We start from the raw sequence: 20,953 nt of genomic DNA on the forward strand, positions 1-20,953 counted from the left end.
GGTGGAATAAGTGCAAACTCGATTTTTAGCCATGAAACATCGACCTTTTAAGAATTTCATCTTCTGAATAATTCAGTATTATGTAAGGAAGGTCAGAAAAAAGAAACCCTGTGTATTGAATCTAAAGTGGATATTCAAAATTATTAAATGTCTTTGTAAATTAAGGTCTTTTACTTAAACAGTATTCAGTAAAAGTGGAGTGTTGAACATTAACTTATACTGCAGAAAAACTGCTTATAGATCAATGAAATTTGACAAAACAAACAGGAACACGTTTTAAATTCATTTAAAAAACCTGATGGAAAACCCACAAAATTGTGTTAAAACAACTCCGGTGAATTCACTGTTAATACTCCACACCGCAAAAAGTTCAATGAGGGTTTGCGATGATGAGAAGATTGTTTTTAAAGATTGAAAACTTCGAGAAACCTCCATGAAAGTCTAAATTTAACCACGTCCTGAGATAAAAAAAAACGGAAACAATCATCCTTGGTTACAATCCTGCCTGCAAAGATGAACATTCAGCTTGAGTGCAGCAGCGGCAGTGATCATTTTTCCAACAACGAGGCCAGGACACCAGGAAGAGATGACGTCGGCGGTCACAAAGGTTATCCAACAGGAACATCAACAACTACAACAAACAACGGGATAATGGGCTTGAAGCTGCACAAACAACGAAGCGGAGACTGGACCTTCAAGATGTGGGCCCAAGCCAGCAGCACCTGGACCATCAACTCCGTACCAATCCCTTGGCAGTCGTTATGATGCCGTTCCCTCAACCAGCCAGCAGCCGTCACGTGCTACTGCTTGCTTCCATCTTCTAGCCAGGACAGGAGTGTTTGAAAAATTCATTTGGGGCTGTAAATCCGAAATGCAACTGTAATAACCGTTGCCGCCAACATCGTGGAACGTGGAGAGGGTTACTGATGTGTGGTATGTGGTGCATTCTCGGCTTCGTTTAAATCACATGGAGGGGAAAACATTAAATATGTATTACCCCGGGTACATGCTCCCGGCGTGTCTTAATTTATGTGTAAGCTTTATGAAACAACAACGCCTGAATATTAAGGAAACTTTAAAAATGAGGGAAGAAAATGAATTAGGAGAAAAAAAATCCATACAAGGAAGATAAGGAAAAGACGATGATTACATAAATTCTTTTAATAGAACATTTCAGCGGATTCTGCTGCATGTTATAATTTTTATTTATAAAGGGTGATATGGTCAAAATTTGGTCAAGGGAAAACGCATGTAAATCGCATGTAAATTAAATTTCTTTTTCAAGTTTAATTAGTATAAAATTCAGGAAAAATATTCAGTTAGGCTTCCGCTTTTCCAAATCCGAATTGCCGGACCTTACGCTTAACCCCTGCCATCAGATTTTGTACAGCCACCTTGTCCACCTTCTTCGCCGCAGAAAGCCAGTTTGCCTTGAACTGCTGCTCGTCCTTAGCAGTTTTTTGGTCTTTTTAGGTTCCGCTTGACCATAGCCCAGTATTTCTCAATTGGGCGGAGCTCTGCATGTTGGGAGGGTTTTTGTCCTTGGGAACCACCTGCACGTTGTTGGCGGCGTACCACTCCATGGCCTTTTCACCGTAATGACAAGATGCCAAATCTGGCCAAAACAGTACGGAACAACCGTGTTTCTTCAGGAAAGTCAGCAGACGTTTATTCAAGCACTCTTTCACGTGACAGTCCCGGAAGCTATAAAAATGCTTGTAAAACCAGATATTTCTTCGCGAACTTTGACAGTTTCATGGGCTTGAAAATATCTGCTACCTTTCCCCTTCCTCTTGCCGTATAAAGCTCTTGTCTCGGATGTGCTTGTAGTTGGCTTTGACTTAGGTTTCGTCGTCCATTACCACGCAGTCAAACTTCGTCAGCATCGTCGTGTACAGCCTCCGGGATCGCGCTTTGGCCGTCGTATTTTGTTTATCATCGCGATTTGGAGTCACTACCTTCTTGTAAGTCAATAGCCCGGCTCGTTTTTTGACTCGATGCACGGTTGTAGACGATACACCCAGCTTATTTGCGGCATCTCGGAGAGAGAGGTTAAGGTTTCGCTTGAAACTACCGGCAACTCTCTTTGTCGTCTCAGCGGCTTCCGGTTTTCGATTTCCCCCCGATCCAGACTTCCTGGCTGTCGACAAACGTTCCCCAAACACTTTGATTACATTTGTAACGGTTGATTTGGCAACATTTAGCGATTTTGCCAGCTTTGCGTGCGAGTAGCTCGGATTTTCGCGATGCGCGAGCAAAATTTCGATACGCTGCTCTTCTTCCTTGGACGGCATTTTGACAACTGAAGAGTGAATTCCAAAATCAAAATAGAAGCATCATTCTACACATACATACACCTTCAAAATGAGGGGTGTTCAGGTTTTTAAAATGCAAAATTAAAAGAAATACGTCAAGTTGATATTGACCAAATTTTGACCGTATCACCCTTTATTTCATAAACTTTATTGGATTGAAGTGATAATTTATTCAAAGCTACAATTAACCCCTTGTCCCTAATTTTTTTAATACCTATAAGAATAACCCTAACCGATAATGTTGATATGATATCTTTCAATTAAAAATGAATGGCACAAAAAGAATTCATACTTTTGTTTTAAATCATTTATTTGAAACGGCTTAATCCAGTAGGTTGAAGGAGCCAAGATTGTATTTGTTTTTGCACTGTTTACATTTCTTGCTTAAACTAAAAATTAGAGAAAAAGTTTACAGAATAAGATCGATAGCTTTAAAGAATAGATAGAGTTCGGAAAAGTAAGTTTAGTCCATCGTAGCCAACACATCTCTTACAGGTATATTAGGTTGCCTTCCTCGAGACCGAAGCGAATTTGTTAACTGTGCTCTGGCGATCAAGTGGACCTCGCACGACCAAATAACATGGTCAATGTCGTGATAACCAAGGCCACAGGTGCATAGATTGGTGCTTGACAGATTTACACGATACAGTAACGCGTTTAAGGAACCGTGGTTGGACATGAGTCGGGAAAATGTTTTAATAAAATCACGGCTCAGGTCCAAACCCTTGAACCATGCTTTAAGCTTCACTTTTGGGATGATCGAATGTAGCCACAGGTCCAATTCATCTGCATTCCATTTGCGCTGCCAATTGACGAGAGCATTATTACGAACTAAAAAGAAAAATTCATTGAAGGAGATTTGACGCTGATAAATATCACCTTCAAGCGCACCTACCTTCAGAGTCAGCCTTCTCATTGCACAGTATTGAGCAATGTGAAGGGACCCAAACAAAGGTGATGGAGAAGCAGCGTTCAGATAAAGTACTCAATTTTTCTTGTATCTTCTCGAGGAAGTACGGTGAGTACTTTCCCAGCTTCATTGAAGGAATAGCTTCAAGTAAGCTTAAGCTGTCCGTTACAACATAAAAATTACCAACAGTTTGTGAGGCGATGCTGTTCAGAGCCCAGTTGATAGCTGCCAACTCTGCTATGAATACTGAACATGGAAACTCAAGACTATAGAAAGCGCTAGATGTTTCGTTGTACACTCCGAATCCCGTTGATTCATTCAATACAGACCCGTCAGTAAAGTACATTTGTTCAGCATTGACGTGTCCATATTTAGCATCGAAAATCCTAGGAACAATAAGCGAACGATGTTGATCCAGGATTCCACGGATTTCATGCTGCATGGACAAGTCAAACTTGACAGAGGAATTGTCGTAGCCAGGGTGACAAACACGAATGGGAAATTCATACTTATGATCAGTGATGGTAAATTTCGCCGATCACGCTTGACCCGACTAGTTTTGTTTCATCAAACGACTGGCACTGTTCTCAATTGACGGAGCCTCACTACTCGCATGACGGATAAAGCACGACAACAATCAACATTTCTCCATCATCGACTGGCGAAGCTCCTACTCATGGTCAAAATTTCTCCTGAGAGTGACTGGCAAATCTCTTCACACTTCGATCGGCTGCTGACGGCAGGTACAACTATTTGAACGACTTGCTGACAGAGAGCAACAATAGCAATAAAAAACTGAAAACGAGCTTGCTGGCAGGAGCAACAATAATAACACTAGTTTACAGCATTTTTGAACTCAGTAAACTGAAGGTCATTTCCAATGTAAAATCGGGCGCTGAATCCGAAAATGAAATTCAAAAAAATCTCAGTAGAACCGTTTTTGAGTTATGCTCCAAATATGAAATTTCGAAAAAATTAAAAAAGTTCTTGTACTTAGATTGAAATATCTCGGACGATATAACAGTAATTTGAAATCTCTTTTTTGCATATTAAAGGTGAATGAATTTTCTATCGATCATCTGAACACTGTTTTTACGTTTGACCAACAGTTTTGATGATATTAGTGACTTTGTGAGGAAAAAAATTATAAAAAACGCATTTTTTTAGAGAAAATTTTGTTTCAACTAAAGTTTTTGACTCGATGGTAGCATTTAAAAAATCTGATTTTCTTTTGTGCTTAAATTTCAATTTAAAACAAAGATTTCAAGTGGTTATTTATCAAAATCGGTTGAAAATTGAAGAAGTTATGGCTACTTTACCATAATAGTATTTTTTGTAGTTTTTCATAATTTAACGAACCGCAGAACACTTATCATAGTATAGGAAGAATGAAACATGATAAATCTCACTCGCACCAAGTCAAAATTATTTATTAGCTTACCAGAAGGTCTCATGCCAAGTTTCAAGAAGATCTGACCATACGGAGGGGTTGCTTGAGTATCAAACGTGAATAAAATTTTGAGGTATTTTGCCCGGAAGGAGCGAAAAATACTGGTTTTTCATCAATAACTTTTTTCATCACTAGCTGATTGTTTTTTATGGTTGATTTTCTTAAAGCCTAAAATGAGACAAATATTTCACCCGAAGACTGTAACTCGATTGGATTTGAAACAGAAAAGTTATTGCGGTTCAAAGATTGTATTTTGGTCGAAAATTGTCGTATAAAACGCAATGCGTAAAAAGTACTCATTGCGTGTTGGACAAAATTTGCGGCCTTTGAACCGCAATAACTTTTCTGTTTCAAATCCAATCGAGTTACAGTCTTCGGGTGAAATATTTGTCTCATTTTAGGCTTTAAGAAAATCAACCATAAAAAACAATCAGCTAGTGATGAAAAAAGTTATTGATGAAAAACCAGTATTTTTCGTTCCTTCCGGGCAAAATACCTCAAAATTTTATTCACGTTTGAGACTCAAGCAACCCCTCCGTATGGTCAGATCTTCCTGAAACTTGGCATGTGACCTTTTGGTAAGCTAATAAATAATTTTGGCTTGGAGCGAGTGAGATTTATCATGTTTCATTCTTCCTATACTATGATAAGAGTACTGCGGTTCGTTAAATTATTAAAAACTTCAAAAATTACAGTTATGGTAAAGTAGCCATAACTTCTTCAATTTTCATTCTTTTTTGATAAATAACCACTTGAAATCTTTGTTATAAACTGACATTTAAGCGCAAAAGAAAATCAGATTTTTTAAATGCTACCATCGAGTCAAAAACTTTAGTTGAAACAAAATTTTCTGTAAAAAATTAGTTTTTTTTAATTTTCTTCCTCATAAAGTCACTAATATCAACAATACTGTTGGTCAAACGCAAAAACAGTGTTCAGATGATCGATAGAAAATTCATTCACCTTTAATATGCAAAAAAGAGATTTCAAATTACTGTTGTGTCGTCCGAGATATTTCAATCTAAGTACAAGAACTTTTTTAATTTTTTCGAAATTTCATATTTGGAGCATAACTCAAAAACGGTTCTACTGAGATTTTTTTGAATTTCATTTTCGGATTCAGCGCCCGATTTTACATTAAAAATGTTGTTCAGTTAATCGAGTTCACGATTTTTTTAAAATTTTGTAAACTAGTGTAATAAATGCTTTTCTTGTTCCTCTTCGATCGTCTTCGGCTTGCTGGCAGGAGCAACAATAATAATAAATGCGTTTCTTTTTCGTCATCGGTCGCTTGAATGCGATTGCTTGACTAGGTTATTATTTTAGCTTCAAATGAATGGGGAATGAATGACTGGCAAACGAAGTGACTGGTCGTTAAGGAACAGTCAATTGAGTTTGACGGAGCAAGAGGCTTCACAGTCACAGCTTCACGCCTCATGACGATGACTTTTGCCAAGCATGCTTATGATTTAAATAAAATATTGCAGAATAAGGTCAACCATATTCTTTATTTATTGATACCAAAATTTCAGCACAAGAAAGCTTTTTACTCTCTTTATTCTTGGATTTAAGTATAAACTTTTTAATTCAAATAAAATCAGGTTCAAAGATTTTTATGAAAGTGAATCGTTGGGAATTATTTAATATTCATACAAACAAATGACAAGTTTCATTACCCTTCCCACACATTCCATCATTTTACAAAGAATATTTTAGTGTACAACGAACAAATAACAAGTAATATTGTTAAAAAAACATACTGGATAAACTTCATGCTATCTTTTGGAAGAGAAATGAAAGAAAATGTTTCCAAAATCATCCATTCAAAAAGTATTAAACACAAACTACAAAAAAAAAATCAGATACACCCTGTACCAGAATCGTTTCACAAACAAACACCGAACGGCCGACCGGGAAGGAGCAAGTTCGATTTGATGCACCTAGAAAATACTGTACAAAGCAGGTAAAAAACAATTCTTGTTGGTGATTGTACAGTATTTTCAGCAAAACTGATTTCAAGTTTCAACCAATAATCTAAGTATCATAATTTCCGAAAATGGGAATGTTACTTAAATTATTTTTTTTATGACTTTCGTTAAAAAACGACAGAGTTATGTAGCTTTGAAATATGGTTTCATTTTATTTACAAAAAAATTTAACCGAATCTTATTCGAAAAAAAACAAGTTTTAAAATTCTCTAAAAATACATATTTCGTCTTTAAGAGGAAAAAATACCAAATTTGAAATTTTGGGGATAACTGGAAAAAACCCTGTCGCATACCCGTCAGATTATGAAAAAAAAAACCTCATACGTCTCAATTCCTAAAGCTCCACAGCGAAAAACTTGAATCCTTCAAACCACTAAAAATTAAAATCCTTAATATCGCATGACTTAGAATGCGTTTTCGTTATGTCAATTTACGGGACTTGTGATATAGCTCAGTTGGCAAGTCTGTTGTCTCCTGAGCCAATGTCCGCGAGTACGAGCCCGAACACAGTTGTACCGTTGTATGTTTTTCGATAACGATCCACCAACTGCTACGTTGATAAAGTCGCGAATGTCATAAAGATGGTAAAAGCACTATAATCGGAACAAAAAATACAGTTATGTCAATTTACAAAATCAAATACAATTGAATCATTAACAGCACTGAAATTAAATCACAATAATGTTACATGACACAGAAAACGATTTCTTAACATAAAATTCCGTCATTGTGATGTGATGTTATTTGACAACTGTTGCACACAGAAATATGAATCCTGCATCGCACTGATTTTTTCTATTTATTAACTGGCCTGGCTTCGACCAGACCGAACTGAACGCCGTGAGAAAAATTTTGGATTGCAGATTTTGAAACTCATGTCATTCGTTTGCGAAACCAAAACAAGTAAATTTATTCACTGGGATGTGTTCCTTGGGTTATAAACTATTAGTTTTGGTTGAAAAGTTTTACAGATTTTGTCCAAAGTTGAAAATATTAGTACATTAAACTCAAGTGTCTCTAAAAAACTGCTGATGGCGTTCAGTTCAATCTGGTCGAATCCCGACCAACTGTACTCGACACGGAATGTTATAAATGCATAGCATTTGAATTACATTGATATTACATTACATGTCATGAAAAAAGACAGACTATCTAGATCAGGAACACACAAATGTAAAGAAAGCGTTCAGTCAAGTCGTGCATCAAAATGATTTGCTGAAAGATTTTTTGCAGCATTCCCGGCTGCTTCCCAGAGATCTCCGAAAACCAGAGGCAGTGGATGTGGTTCTGAAAAAGGCCCCACATTACGTATCATTAGATCCGGCATTTGAGAAGAAAGTTAAAGGATAAAGTGGGGAAGCGACTTTTAATAAAAAATAATGTGACGACAAAACAAATTGTATGCCGCTTAGTGCAATATATGATATTGATTTTTAAAATATTTATTGTAAAAAAGTACTTTTTTTGACCTTTCAAAACAGTGAAAACCAAAGTTTTAGTTTCGAATATTGTTGTTTTGTCCACAGGATCAGAGTCTTGGCAAATCATACTATTTTTGTTGTTTGAGGTTAGGTTTTGATAGTCATTGCTAGAAAACACTTTAAGCTTATCTGAGAAATATTTGCAGGACATTTCAGCAATCTACACTAAATTTTCCGTTTAATAAAAATTCATAAACTGGTATGACTCTTGACTTCCCAGATGACCCTTAACCGTAGTTACCGATCATGTGCTTCACTCCAAAGCATGATTTGAACTTTGTGGATATTTTTGACAATGTTTGCATACTTTTCCATCACTCACGCACAGACAATTTATGAATAATCAATGGCTTTGACAGCTATCGATTTGATAATGATGGATTTTGAAGGAAACTGTGCAAAATATTTTTTTCTTTTTCTCTTGCAACGTAAATATCTCGGAAAAACGTTTATTTTTCAAATTAAAAATTGCTCTTTTTTCGATTTGTTCGTTTTACAGGCAACAAGATGCTGTCAAAATTGTGTATGTCCGAAAACTAGGAAATAAGCTATCTTTGTAAATTTATTTTTCGGCATATCGGTGAAAAGTAGTTATGAAATTGATAAAGATGGATAGAGAAGTGAGAAGAAAATTTACAGATGTTGAAAAGAGCGAAAGAGCATTTTTGCGAGGAAACTTATTAACGTACACCATACTTTACCCTGCAACATTTCATTATTTAGGAGAAGTAGTACCGGGATAGAGGTGGCACTACCTTAACCTATACAATGAAATCTGGTTGGTCCGAAGTCTACATGTGGTGAACACGTATACTCCGGACGGGCAAAATATGGCGTACGTTAAGCTCCAGAAAGCTTCCCTATTGCGCGCAATGGTTCTATCGATGCGCTAGCCGTGTTGATATTTCGTTATCACGGCATGAATGCACTGTATGAGTGCTAATCATTAGGGTCAACGGTCCAATTTGGCTAAGCCCGAATTATTTTGAACCATTGATTTGATTTGATTTTTAAAGCCTATTATTATGATTTTTAAGATAAGTTAACCACCGTTAATTAATTTTGTAAATTTATTTTTCGGCATATCGGTGAAAAGTAGTTATGAAATTGATAAAGATGGATAGAGAAGTGAGAAGAAAATTTACAGATGTTGAAAAGAGCGAAAGAGCATTTTTGCGAGGAAACTTATTAACGTACACCATACTTTACCCTGCAACATTTCATTATTTAGGAGAAGTAGTACCGGGATAGAGGTGGCACTACCTTAACCTATACAATGAAATCTGGTTGGTCCGAAGTCTACATGTGGTGAACACGTATACTCCGGACGGGCAAAATATGGCGTACGTTAAGCTCCAGAAAGCTTCCCTATTGCGCGCAATGGTTCTATCGATGCGCTAGCCGTGTTGATATTTCGTTATCACGGCATGAATGCACTGTATGAGTGCTAATCATTAGGGTCAACGGTCCGGAGTATACGTGTTCACCACATGTAGACTTCGGACCAACCAGATTTCATTGTATAGGTTAAGGTAGTGCCACCTCTATCCCGGTACTACTTCTCCTAAATAATGAAATGTTGCAGGGTAAAGTATGGTGTACGTTAATAAGTTTCCTCGCAAAAATGCTCTTTCGCTCTTTTCAACATCTGTAAATTTTCTTCTCACTTCTCTATCCATCTTTATCAATTTCATAACTACTTTTCACCGATATGCCGAAAAATAAATTTACAAAATTAATTAACGGTGGTTAACTTATCTTAAAAATCATAATAATAGGCTTTAAAAATCAAATCAAATCAATGGTTCAAAATAATTCGGGCTTAGCCAAATTGGACCGTTGACCCTAATGATTAGCACTCATACAGTGCATTCATGCCGTGATAACGAAATATCAACACGGCTAGCGCATCGATAGAACCATTGCGCGCAATAGGGAAGCTTTCTGGAGCTTAACGTACGCCATATTTTGCCCGTCCGGAGTATACGTGTTCACCACATGTAGACTTCGGACCAACCAGATTTCATTGTATAGGTTAAGGTAGTGCCACCTCTATCCCGGTACTACTTCTCCTAAATAATGAAATGTTGCAGGGTAAAGTATGGTGTACGTTAATAAGTTTCCTCGCAAAAATGCTCTTTCGCTCTTTTCAACATCTGTAAATTTTCTTCTCACTTCTCTATCCATCTTTATCAATTTCATAACTACTTTTCACCGATATGCCGAAAAATAAATTTACAAAATTAATTAACGGTGGTTAACTTATCTTAAAAATCATAATAATAGGCTTTAAAAATCAAATCAAATCAATGGTTCAAAATAATTCGGGCTTAGCCAAATTGGACCGTTGACCCTAATGATTAGCACTCATACAGTGCATTCATGCCGTGATAACGAAATATCAACACGGCTAGCGCATCGATAGAACCATTGCGCGCAATAGGGAAGCTTTCTGGAGCTTAACGTACGCCATATTTTGCCCGTCCGGAGTATACGTGTTCACCACATGTAGACTTCGGACCAACCAGATTTCATTGTATAGGTTAAGGTAGTGCCACCTCTATCCCGGTACTACTTCTCCTAAATAATGAAATGTTGCAGGGTAAAGTATGGTGTACGTTAATAAGTTTCCTCGCAAAAATGCTCTTTCGCTCTTTTCAACATCTGTAAATTTTCTTCTCACTTCTCTATCCATCTTTATCAATTTCATAACTACTTTTCACCGATATGCCGAAAAATAAATTTACAAAATTAATTAACGGTGGTTAACTTATCTTAAAAATCATAATAATAGGCTTTAAAAATCAAATCAAATCAATGGTTCAAAATAATTCGGGCTTAGCCAAATTGGACCGTTGACCCTAATGATTAGCACTCATACAGTGCATTCATGCCGTGATAACGAAATATCAACACGGCTAGCGCATCGATAGAACCATTGCGCGCAATAGGGAAGCTTTCTGGAGCTTAACGTACGCCATATTTTGCCCGTCCGGAGTATACGTGTTCACCACATGTAGACTTCGGACCAACCAGATTTCATTGTATAGGTTAAGGTAGTGCCACCTCTATCCCGGTACTACTTCTCCTAAATAATGAAATGTTGCAGGGTAAAGTATGGTGTACGTTAATAAGTTTCCTCGCAAAAATGCTCTTTCGCTCTTTTCAACATCTGTAAATTTTCTTCTCACTTCTCTATCCATCTTTATCAATTTCATAACTACTTTTCACCGATATGCCGAAAAATAAATTTACAAAATTAATTAACGGTGGTTAACTTATCTTAAAAATCATAATAATAGGCTTTAAAAATCAAATCAAATCAATGGTTCAAAATAATTCGGGCTTAGCCAAATTGGACCGTTGACCCTAATGATTAGCACTCATACAGTGCATTCATGCCGTGATAACGAAATATCAACACGGCTAGCGCATCGATAGAACCATTGCGCGCAATAGGGAAGCTTTCTGGAGCTTAACGTACGCCATATTTTGCCCGTCCGGAGTATACGTGTTCACCACATGTAGACTTCGGACCAACCAGATTTCATTGTATAGGTTAAGGTAGTGCCACCTCTATCCCGGTACTACTTCTCCTAAATAATGAAATGTTGCAGGGTAAAGTATGGTGTACGTTAATAAGTTTCCTCGCAAAAATGCTCTTTCGCTCTTTTCAACATCTGTAAATTTTCTTCTCACTTCTCTATCCATCTTTATCAATTTCATAACTACTTTTCACCGATATGCCGAAAAATAAATTTACAAAATTAATTAACGGTGGTTAACTTATCTTAAAAATCATAATAATAGGCTTTAAAAATCAAATCAAATCAATGGTTCAAAATAATTCGGGCTTAGCCAAATTGGACCGTTGACCCTAATGATTAGCACTCATACAGTGCATTCATGCCGTGATAACGAAATATCAACACGGCTAGCGCATCGATAGAACCATTGCGCGCAATAGGGAAGCTTTCTGGAGCTTAACGTACGCCATATTTTGCCCGTCCGGAGTATACGTGTTCACCACATGTAGACTTCGGACCAACCAGATTTCATTGTATAGGTTAAGGTAGTGCCACCTCTATCCCGGTACTACTTCTCCTAAATAATGAAATGTTGCAGGGTAAAGTATGGTGTACGTTAATAAGTTTCCTCGCAAAAATGCTCTTTCGCTCTTTTCAACATCTGTAAATTTTCTTCTCACTTCTCTATCCATCTTTATCAATTTCATAACTACTTTTCACCGATATGCCGAAAAATAAATTTACAAAATTAATTAACGGTGGTTAACTTATCTTAAAAATCATAATAATAGGCTTTAAAAATCAAATCAAATCAATGGTTCAAAATAATTCGGGCTTAGCCAAATTGGACCGTTGACCCTAATGATTAGCACTCATACAGTGCATTCATGCCGTGATAACGAAATATCAACACGGCTAGCGCATCGATAGAACCATTGCGCGCAATAGGGAAGCTTTCTGGAGCTTAACGTACGCCATATTTTGCCCGTCCGGAGTATACGTGTTCACCACATGTAGACTTCGGACCAACCAGATTTCATTGTATAGGTTAAGGTAGTGCCACCTCTATCCCGGTACTACTTCTCCTAAATAATGAAATGTTGCAGGGTAAAGTATGGTGTACGTTAATAAGTTTCCTCGCAAAAATGCTCTTTCGCTCTTTTCAACATCTGTAAATTTTCTTCTCACTTCTCTATCCATCTTTATCAATTTCATAACTACTTTTCACCGATATGCCGAAAAATAAATTTACAAAATTAATTAACGGTGGTTAACTTATCTTAAAAAAGGAAATAAGCTATCAGCAAAAGAAAGTGTCCCATCTCTAAATGAACTAAGCTTTAAGTATAAAGCTACATAGATGAGGCGAGCGTGCTTCATAGAATAAAATAAAAGATGGTGAAGATGCAATTGAAGGACAATTTGTGTAGAAAGCTCTTAACAAGGGGATTTATTTTGGCCAACTTGATTATCTCTCTAATAAGGTATAATCATGAAAAAAAATAGTGAAATATATTCAGAGCTTTTTTTTGTAGAGAAATGAATCCAACTTAGATGAAATTTCAGGGACTAGATAAGAGAAAATCGATGTTGAAAAACATGCGAAAAAAATTCGCCTTGTCTCCCGGTAGGACTTGAACCCACATCTTGCGCCTCTCCGGGGCCCATGTATTAACATTCTACTACAGGAAACCAACCTGGCGTATGAATATTATACTGGTTGAGTGTCGATGTCTATCGGAATCGAATCGATACTGAATGTTTGAGTCAAGACCCATCTCTGGGTCGCAGTTTAAAAATAGAAATAAGGCGATGCCAAAAACCGAAATTGGCTGGATATCCAAAAACGGCAAATGCATCATTTCTCATCATAACTGACAACCCGTGCAGGATATGAGAAGGCAATGCAAATCTTGCCGTGCTTAAAAATGTCCAAACTTCCATTCCAACTACCGTAAGATGAAATGATGGGAATAGAAATAGACCAAGAAAAATGATTATGATCACATGGGAGAACTATTCCCTTCATTCCGATAGACATCGACACTCAACCAGTATAATATTCATACGCCAGGTTGGTTTCCTGTAGTAGAATGTTAATACATGGGCCCCGGAGAGGCGCAAGATGTGGGTTCAAGTCCTACCGGGAGACAAGGCGAATTTTTTTCGCATGTTTTTCAACATCGATTTTCTCTTATCTAGTCCCTGAAATTTCATCTAAGTTGGATTCATTTCTCTACAAAAAAAGTTTCGCTGACTGAATGTTTGAGTCAAGACCCATCTCTGGGTCGCAATTTAAAAATATATTCAGAGCTTTTACTATATTTGATGAGAAATTTTATGATAAGTTTCTTTATAAAAGAGATAGTCGAGGTGCCCACTGTGGAATCTGTAAAGAGGGGCTGCGATTGCCTCGCCTTTTTCACATGTAGTCAATAAGGAGCAGTGAGGAGCAAAAGTCTAACAAACAGTTTTGAGCTTTCTACACAAATTGCCCTTTGTTTACATCTTCGTTATCTTTTCATTTCTTTTACGTAAAGCGCTCGCTTCATCTATGTATATATTTCACAAAGTCTTACAAATCCATCTTAAAATTCATCTCGCAATGCAGTTAAAAAATTATCATTAACAGCTATAATGGCAATAAAAATACGAAGCACGAATTATCAAGCCTTACATATAAGTTATTTTCATAGGGGGTCACATCGCAACGTTACTATGTGTGACTTACTGGAAGATTAAAATAAAATATCCAAAAAGTGTCTTTTGCGTTACGTAATTTATGGATGACACTGAACTTAAAACCATCATACACTAAGAAAACTCTTTACATGAACGCTACGTGAAAATGAACATGGATTTTTATCACCATGAAAACCTGAAATCACCATGAGGAACCTACGTGAATTACAGGTAGCAAACAGAGCTCATACAGTCAGCAGATTTCACGTAATTTTCATATAATCTGTACGTAAAAATAACGTAGATAAAATGTGAAAAGAGATTCATTCTTCATGCGATTCATGTCGATTTCATTGAAATATGAAGGTAGTTAGTTTTTTTCGTATCTTTTAAATAAAAACTAAGTGGATTTGCGGAAGAAGAATTTTGCACTTTTCATTTTTACTTTTGAATCTACACCTTTTGCACTTCACTTCACTTAAATAAACACATAAAATCCTAACGAAATGGGCATTTGGGTTGCCTTCTTGGCCGTTCAAGCTGCTCCAATTTCGAATTTTGTTGAATTAGCAAGAGATATAAAAAACGAGTACACATCCATTTTTTAATTACTTACGAAAAATCAGCTTCCCTATCACATAAAATTTTCTTCCTGACAGCACCAACTGTTGGACCCGCGCCATATTCAGAACTTTCTTTCTCTTCAGAAGTTTTCTTTCAAGGAGATTTTAAGTGAATGAGCTCTTTAATGTTACGTGAACATCACATAGAATGCACCAACCCCTTCTAAACTCAGCGGATTACTGAATTTTCACGTAAATCAGATGTGTATTTGTTTTGACAGCATACAACTATGTAAATTTCACGTAATAATCAAGTGATTTCTTATTGGCTTCCAAGTGCTTCACGCAAATCAAGCAAAAATTCACGTAATCATACCCTGCGTGAAAACCCAGGTGAATTTAACGCTTCCTTTTCGGATGAGTGTATAAAAGTTGTAGAGAAGAAAGATTGAATGAATAAAGCAGATTCTTATTTACCAAAAAAAAATCTTCATCAAGTGAATTAATAAATTTTCAAAGTTTATTGAACCAAATATAGGTGCTTAGCAATATTTCCGTACCAACCACTCACAAATATTCGGCGGATCCGCCAAATTCAGCTAGACGAATAAATACTGACATAACAATCAAATCAAATCCATTCGTTTAACGAGCCGTCTCTGTTTCCGGTTTCCTTTTCTCCACAGCCTCGACGTCCGGGGGAAATCTCTGACCGATGCCCAACACTGGTCCGCACCGCAAGTATTCGGAACCCGGGCCCGGTTCGTTATCGAAAGTGATCCCGCTTATTTGGAATTGAACGTAAGCAAGCATTTCAATTTCCGATTAGTTCCGAGAGTTCATTTTTCATTCCCTGTATTTTTTTTTTCGGCGAGTCACGAAACCGCAGAATGGTTGAACAACAACGAACCCTTCCCTGAAAGAAATATTATCTGATAGTGAAAGCTTCTTTAGGTCTGTTGTTTTCTCCCGATTTAACCTTCTTCTGTTTTTTCTTCTTCTATTTTTCCATCGCTGCCGGACGAAAACAGGAAATTAAGCGCCATGATCAAGGAATCTATCGGTGTAGAGTCGATTTTCAAAACAGCCAAACGCAGAGCTTTCGCTTCAACCTTACCGTCATCAGTAAGTATATCGCATTACGGTTAAACCGTTTAAAACAGTGATTTGCGATCGAACGAGTGCTTTGCTTTCAACTTCCCAGAGTTTGAAACAAAAATATTTCTTAGTATAAAAAGGGCAATTAAAGTTACAAATTTAGTCTATCCAGACAATTTTTCATTTAAAAAAACCCTAAGCAATGGTGAATGCTTTTCGAAGTCATACCCAAGCATTATTTTCCTGCTTTCATTCCATGTCGAGCCGTCTGGCCGGAAAATGTGCAATCAGGTGGAAGTTCGAAAACCGGATCCAAAATCCAACCAATTCCGTTTTCCAGGTGAAATAATAAATAAGCGGTTTCGCATTTAGCTCCCGACTGAGGCAACGCTCGATAACGGTGGGTGAGCAACACTTTGAATGAGCCAGCAATAGCAATCACAATCGGATTGGAAAATATCAGTTCTCAGGAAGGGGCGAAACGAGAAAAAAAAGATTTATCTTACCCACCTTCCTCGGAGCAACCTAACCTTAAAAAATGTATCAATTCGATGAAGGGGAGCTTCAGATGAAATTCTTTCGGCACCTTTTAGATGTGTAGTCAAAGCAAGGAAATAAAATACCGGAAAAGTTATATTGATCGGCGGATGGTAATAAAACCCTGGTACAATTGAATTTAATCTATAATGTTTTTCGAAGAAGAAGATTTGTGAGACCTTGAATATTCATGATTATTTATTTGTTTCAAAAAATTGCTTGTTGTAAGTTGGATTGGAATGTAGAGAAAAAAAGTAATTTGAAAGAAATAAGATAAAACAATAACAGTTTCAAAACAGAACTAGGCGATGTATTCTCAATCTAAGATTTAGAACAAACGGCTGTTTAAAACATTACTTTAACTTTCTTTAAAGGTTAAAAAGGGCCAATTACCCAGTTAGGGTCAAATGGACCCGGATTACTATTTTTTCTGTATCTTCAAAACTATCCAACCGATTCTTATAAATTTAACCATTTTGGAATTTTCAACAGTTTCCTCAGCAATTTTTTTTGTAAAAGGTATATTTCTCAACAACTTTGTTATACGTTTCATAAACATTATAGAATGATTGGATAAAACTTGAAAAAACAGCAGTATTTACCTACCGAAGTCCTGTCTATAGAGCGATAAGAACTATACGAATTGGAAGATATACAACACTTTATTCGTATATTCTGAAAGTAAGCAAAAGAGTGCAAGTTTTGCTCTTAATTCATGCTAACCGTTGCCAGCTACAATATTTGCTGCTTCTCTCATTGGACAGTTCTTTCAAATGAACTATCTGATTTTAAGTAATCTGGTTGCACTGCTACTTGCAGAGAGAACAACAACTTTATTTACTCACTTAAATCTCGCGCTGGAGAACAAATTTGCAAACATGGAGGACTTTTTTTCATATCCGATTTATACCGATATAAAGTTGCCATTTTTACGATCGTTTACTTATTTGCTTGGAATTGCGATTTGCATAAACATTTTTAACGACTAAATCTATCATTTCTAATGCTATTCCAGGTTTCTATGATTTTTGTAGCTATATGCTTATGCTGTTTTGATATTAGATCTATATACATTACAGAATGATCGTATAATAGTTGAAAAAACAGCATTTTCCTACCTAAGTGGAGGCAATATACTTACATAAATTTTATTTCTTTCTAAAGCGACGAAAACCACAACAATTGGGCGTTATCCGACACTTTATTCGTATCTATCGGAAGAATGCAAAAATGCGCAACATGTTGCCCACGCCTGTCTTTTTGTGGCCCACGAAGCTCTTTCCGGAATTACCACACGCCAGGGCCGTAGGAAGGACCGGCTCAAGGGGGGGAGGGGGGGGGGGGTTTGATGACATTTTTTTCCTTGAACATTTTTGCTTAAACAATTCATGTAAAAGTGAGAAAATGTTTGTTTACTAACTACAAACTTTTCAGATTGAAGTTATTTTGCATTATAGCTTTAAAGCTTCCAATTTTTGAAAATAACTCCTAGGATTTGCCAATTTTTTGTCATGAAAATATGTCAGTTGCCTCCAGAAAAGTTTTTTAATGCATGATGCAACTTTATCGTTGATAAAAGTCGCAAGTGATGCAATGATGCAGAAACGACTTTTATCGAAACAAAAAATGAATTTTGAACGCTTCATTCAGGAAAAAACTTTTTTTTACTCATATAAATAAGCAAGCTAATTCTTTCGAACCACGAGAAAAATGATGTTAAGCATAGGTGAAAATGTATCAAATATTCTAAAATAAAAGTAAAAAATTAAGGTTACTGTTTAAATAAGGTTTATTTTCTACTCTTGTAAACTCCATTAAAATTTAATATTTATTTAGATCCTTTGATTTTAAAGAATCTGCAATATATTTTAATAATGTTAAATAAAATTTCGAGCAGAAATTCAAACCTGAGGATAAAAAACAAATTAAAAATTATCATTTATTATTTTATACATATTCGATTATTTGAATCTTGTGATTAAAGTCTTTAAAACTAAAATCTAGATTTTTCACAAAATAAATTCTTTGAAATGAATCTAGATCTTATCTTTTATATGTGATTTTCACCAGGATTGTGTTTCTAAACTGACTTTGGTTGAATTCAAAATTTCAATTTAATTTAATTTGAAATTTATTCATTTCCTCCAATTTAAATTCTTTATAATATTCTTACATTGCTATTTGAATATTGACTATAAAACTTAAATTTGATCTAAATCAAATGTCAATCTTGATTTTTTGTTCCAAGTCTGAATTATGTACCTAAATTCAAAACCTGAATCTCAATTCCAGATAAGAAATCTCATGAATTTAAAACCAAAAAGCAAAATTCGTATCAGAAATCTCTTATTTCTTATCAATATGATTTTTTTTTCAATTATTATTTAATTATCCAAATCTTAAATATAGTTTGAATTTAAAATATTTAAACTGATCCAAACTTATATTCAAGAACAATAAACTGGATACTTGCTAGATATTTTTTCTTATCTAAGTTTATGACATATCGGCAAATTGAAATTCTAATTAGAGGGCAATTAAGATAGAAATGAAAATTGATTGGTGGAAAGGTCAAAGCTAGAGCGCTTTGGGTAGAAGAAACGAAAAGATGGTGAAAATGTGAGCTAGGGCATTGTGATACCGACAGCTTTTAAACTACTTGTGTGATTCTTTGCCCCAGCATCAGCGGGTTGTTTCTAGTAAGTGACGAAGAAGACACATTGCTACCCACAATTCTGTCTTAATTGCTCTCTAATTAGAATTTCAATTGGCCGATATGAAAAAAACTTAGATAAGAATATACCCCAGCGGAGATCAAAATAAGATAACTAGATCCATGCAATTTTATCTTAAAACCTGGCGAAATAAAAGCATATTGTATCAAAATTTTCACAAAATCCAGCCAATATGCAGGCAAATTTAGGAATTATTCTATTAAAATCAAGATGGTAAACACGTGGAAAACTGATTTTATTTGATCGAAACACATCATCCGATTCAGAATCATATTAAGGCCATCTAAAAGATGGTTATGTTTATTTTGAAAAAATTGGTTAAAAAAAAAATTTGGACGCTAGATACATAATTCTAAGAACTGTGTGAGACTGTGTGACTAAGTGAGACAATCTGGTCAAAATCCGGACAATCTAGTAAGCTTAGTCTAACTTTGTTGGGGTTCTATATCTGGGACTCAATTACTATCAACTAGTAAAAAAAATTTAAAATTGTGGTCCTGGAATGAGATTTTAAGGTTTTGGAGTTCAGATTGTTACACTATCGTTCATCAAAATTTGATAGGAAATTTCAAATTTTTCCGCTTAGCAAAAAAAAACTGGCATTTTTGGACCTTCATGGGGTGGGGGGGAGGTTTACCCCCAAAACCCCCCCGTTCCTACGGCCATGCCACACGCTAAACAATTTTCACGTTGCATCTACGTGAAAAACTAGATCATTTTTATCCAATTGATTTTCACGTAGATTCTTCGAATAAATTATGTGAACGCTCTCCCAATAAGAATTGGTATATCTTGACTCCAGGTACAATTTGCGTGAATTCTTTGTGAATTCAATCTGGTATATACATACATGCATCCAGAGCCATTCCTGTCAAAAAATGATCAGCAAAAATGAACTACTCAATACATTACAAGCATTATTATCACTTACCAGAATGACAAGGCTCAATCGGATAAATAGTTAGCCAACAAAAAAACTCCAAATCAGTGCTGTAACTCTTTTGGGAAAGACAGTGAACATGGGATAATCTTTCTTCTATTTTAAGCTGGTGACACAAATCGGGAGCTTCATAGCCATTTGTGTTTGTCTGCTCCACTTTGTCTGCGCAGCTTTCCACTGAATCACTCATCCGGATCTTTTAATAGACTAATTTCGTTAGTCAACAGGCCAACGGCCCAAAACCATTTCACAGCAATCAATGTTAGCTTTACAAAGCCAACTCCCTTTTCTTAAAGAATTTGCAACAACACGCTTGAAAAAAATTCCTTGAAAAGGATTCCAAAAGCCATCTACTTAGACTTTACGTGAATTTCATGAGGAAGTGGATAAGTTACTACAGGATTCACGAGTAACCGATGGGACACAACAAAAGCTGAGTTTACGTGAAAAACCCCGTAAAATAAATTTCCAAGTTATTTTGCGTGCATGTCCCAGCAAAAAGTCGATAAAATGAACCCAAATCTACACCAACAAAATTCGAACTAAAAGACTTCAATTGGTGTTTGGTTACTTCATACCATTGCAATGGTACTCATGCACTGGTGTTGAAAGTGGTTATAGGCGCGCTAAGAACTTTAAAGCGCATTCTTATTTTCATTTGGAGGCGTGTGGAAGGCCTCGGAAAGACAGTAAGATCATATTTACTCTAGAAAGACCGCACCAGTCA

At 36.1% G+C, this 20,953-nt stretch overlaps 1 protein-coding gene across 1 annotated transcript in view; it reads left to right on the forward strand.

Annotated features, from left to right (window-relative positions):
* LOC129744096 (nephrin-like) overlaps positions 1-20,953 on the forward strand; it is a 457,247-nt gene that overhangs the window by 361,147 nt on the left and 75,147 nt on the right. The window contains exons 4-5 of the mRNA XM_055736459.1: positions 15,603-15,717; positions 15,948-16,041. Coding sequence (XP_055592434.1) covers positions 15,603-15,717; positions 15,948-16,041 — 209 coding nt within the window. The remainder of the gene's footprint in view (positions 1-15,602; positions 15,718-15,947; positions 16,042-20,953) is intronic.

This window comes from Uranotaenia lowii, chromosome 2 (assembly GCF_029784155.1).
Source record: "Uranotaenia lowii strain MFRU-FL chromosome 2, ASM2978415v1, whole genome shotgun sequence".
NCBI classification, from domain to species: Eukaryota; Metazoa; Arthropoda; class Insecta; order Diptera; family Culicidae; genus Uranotaenia; species Uranotaenia lowii.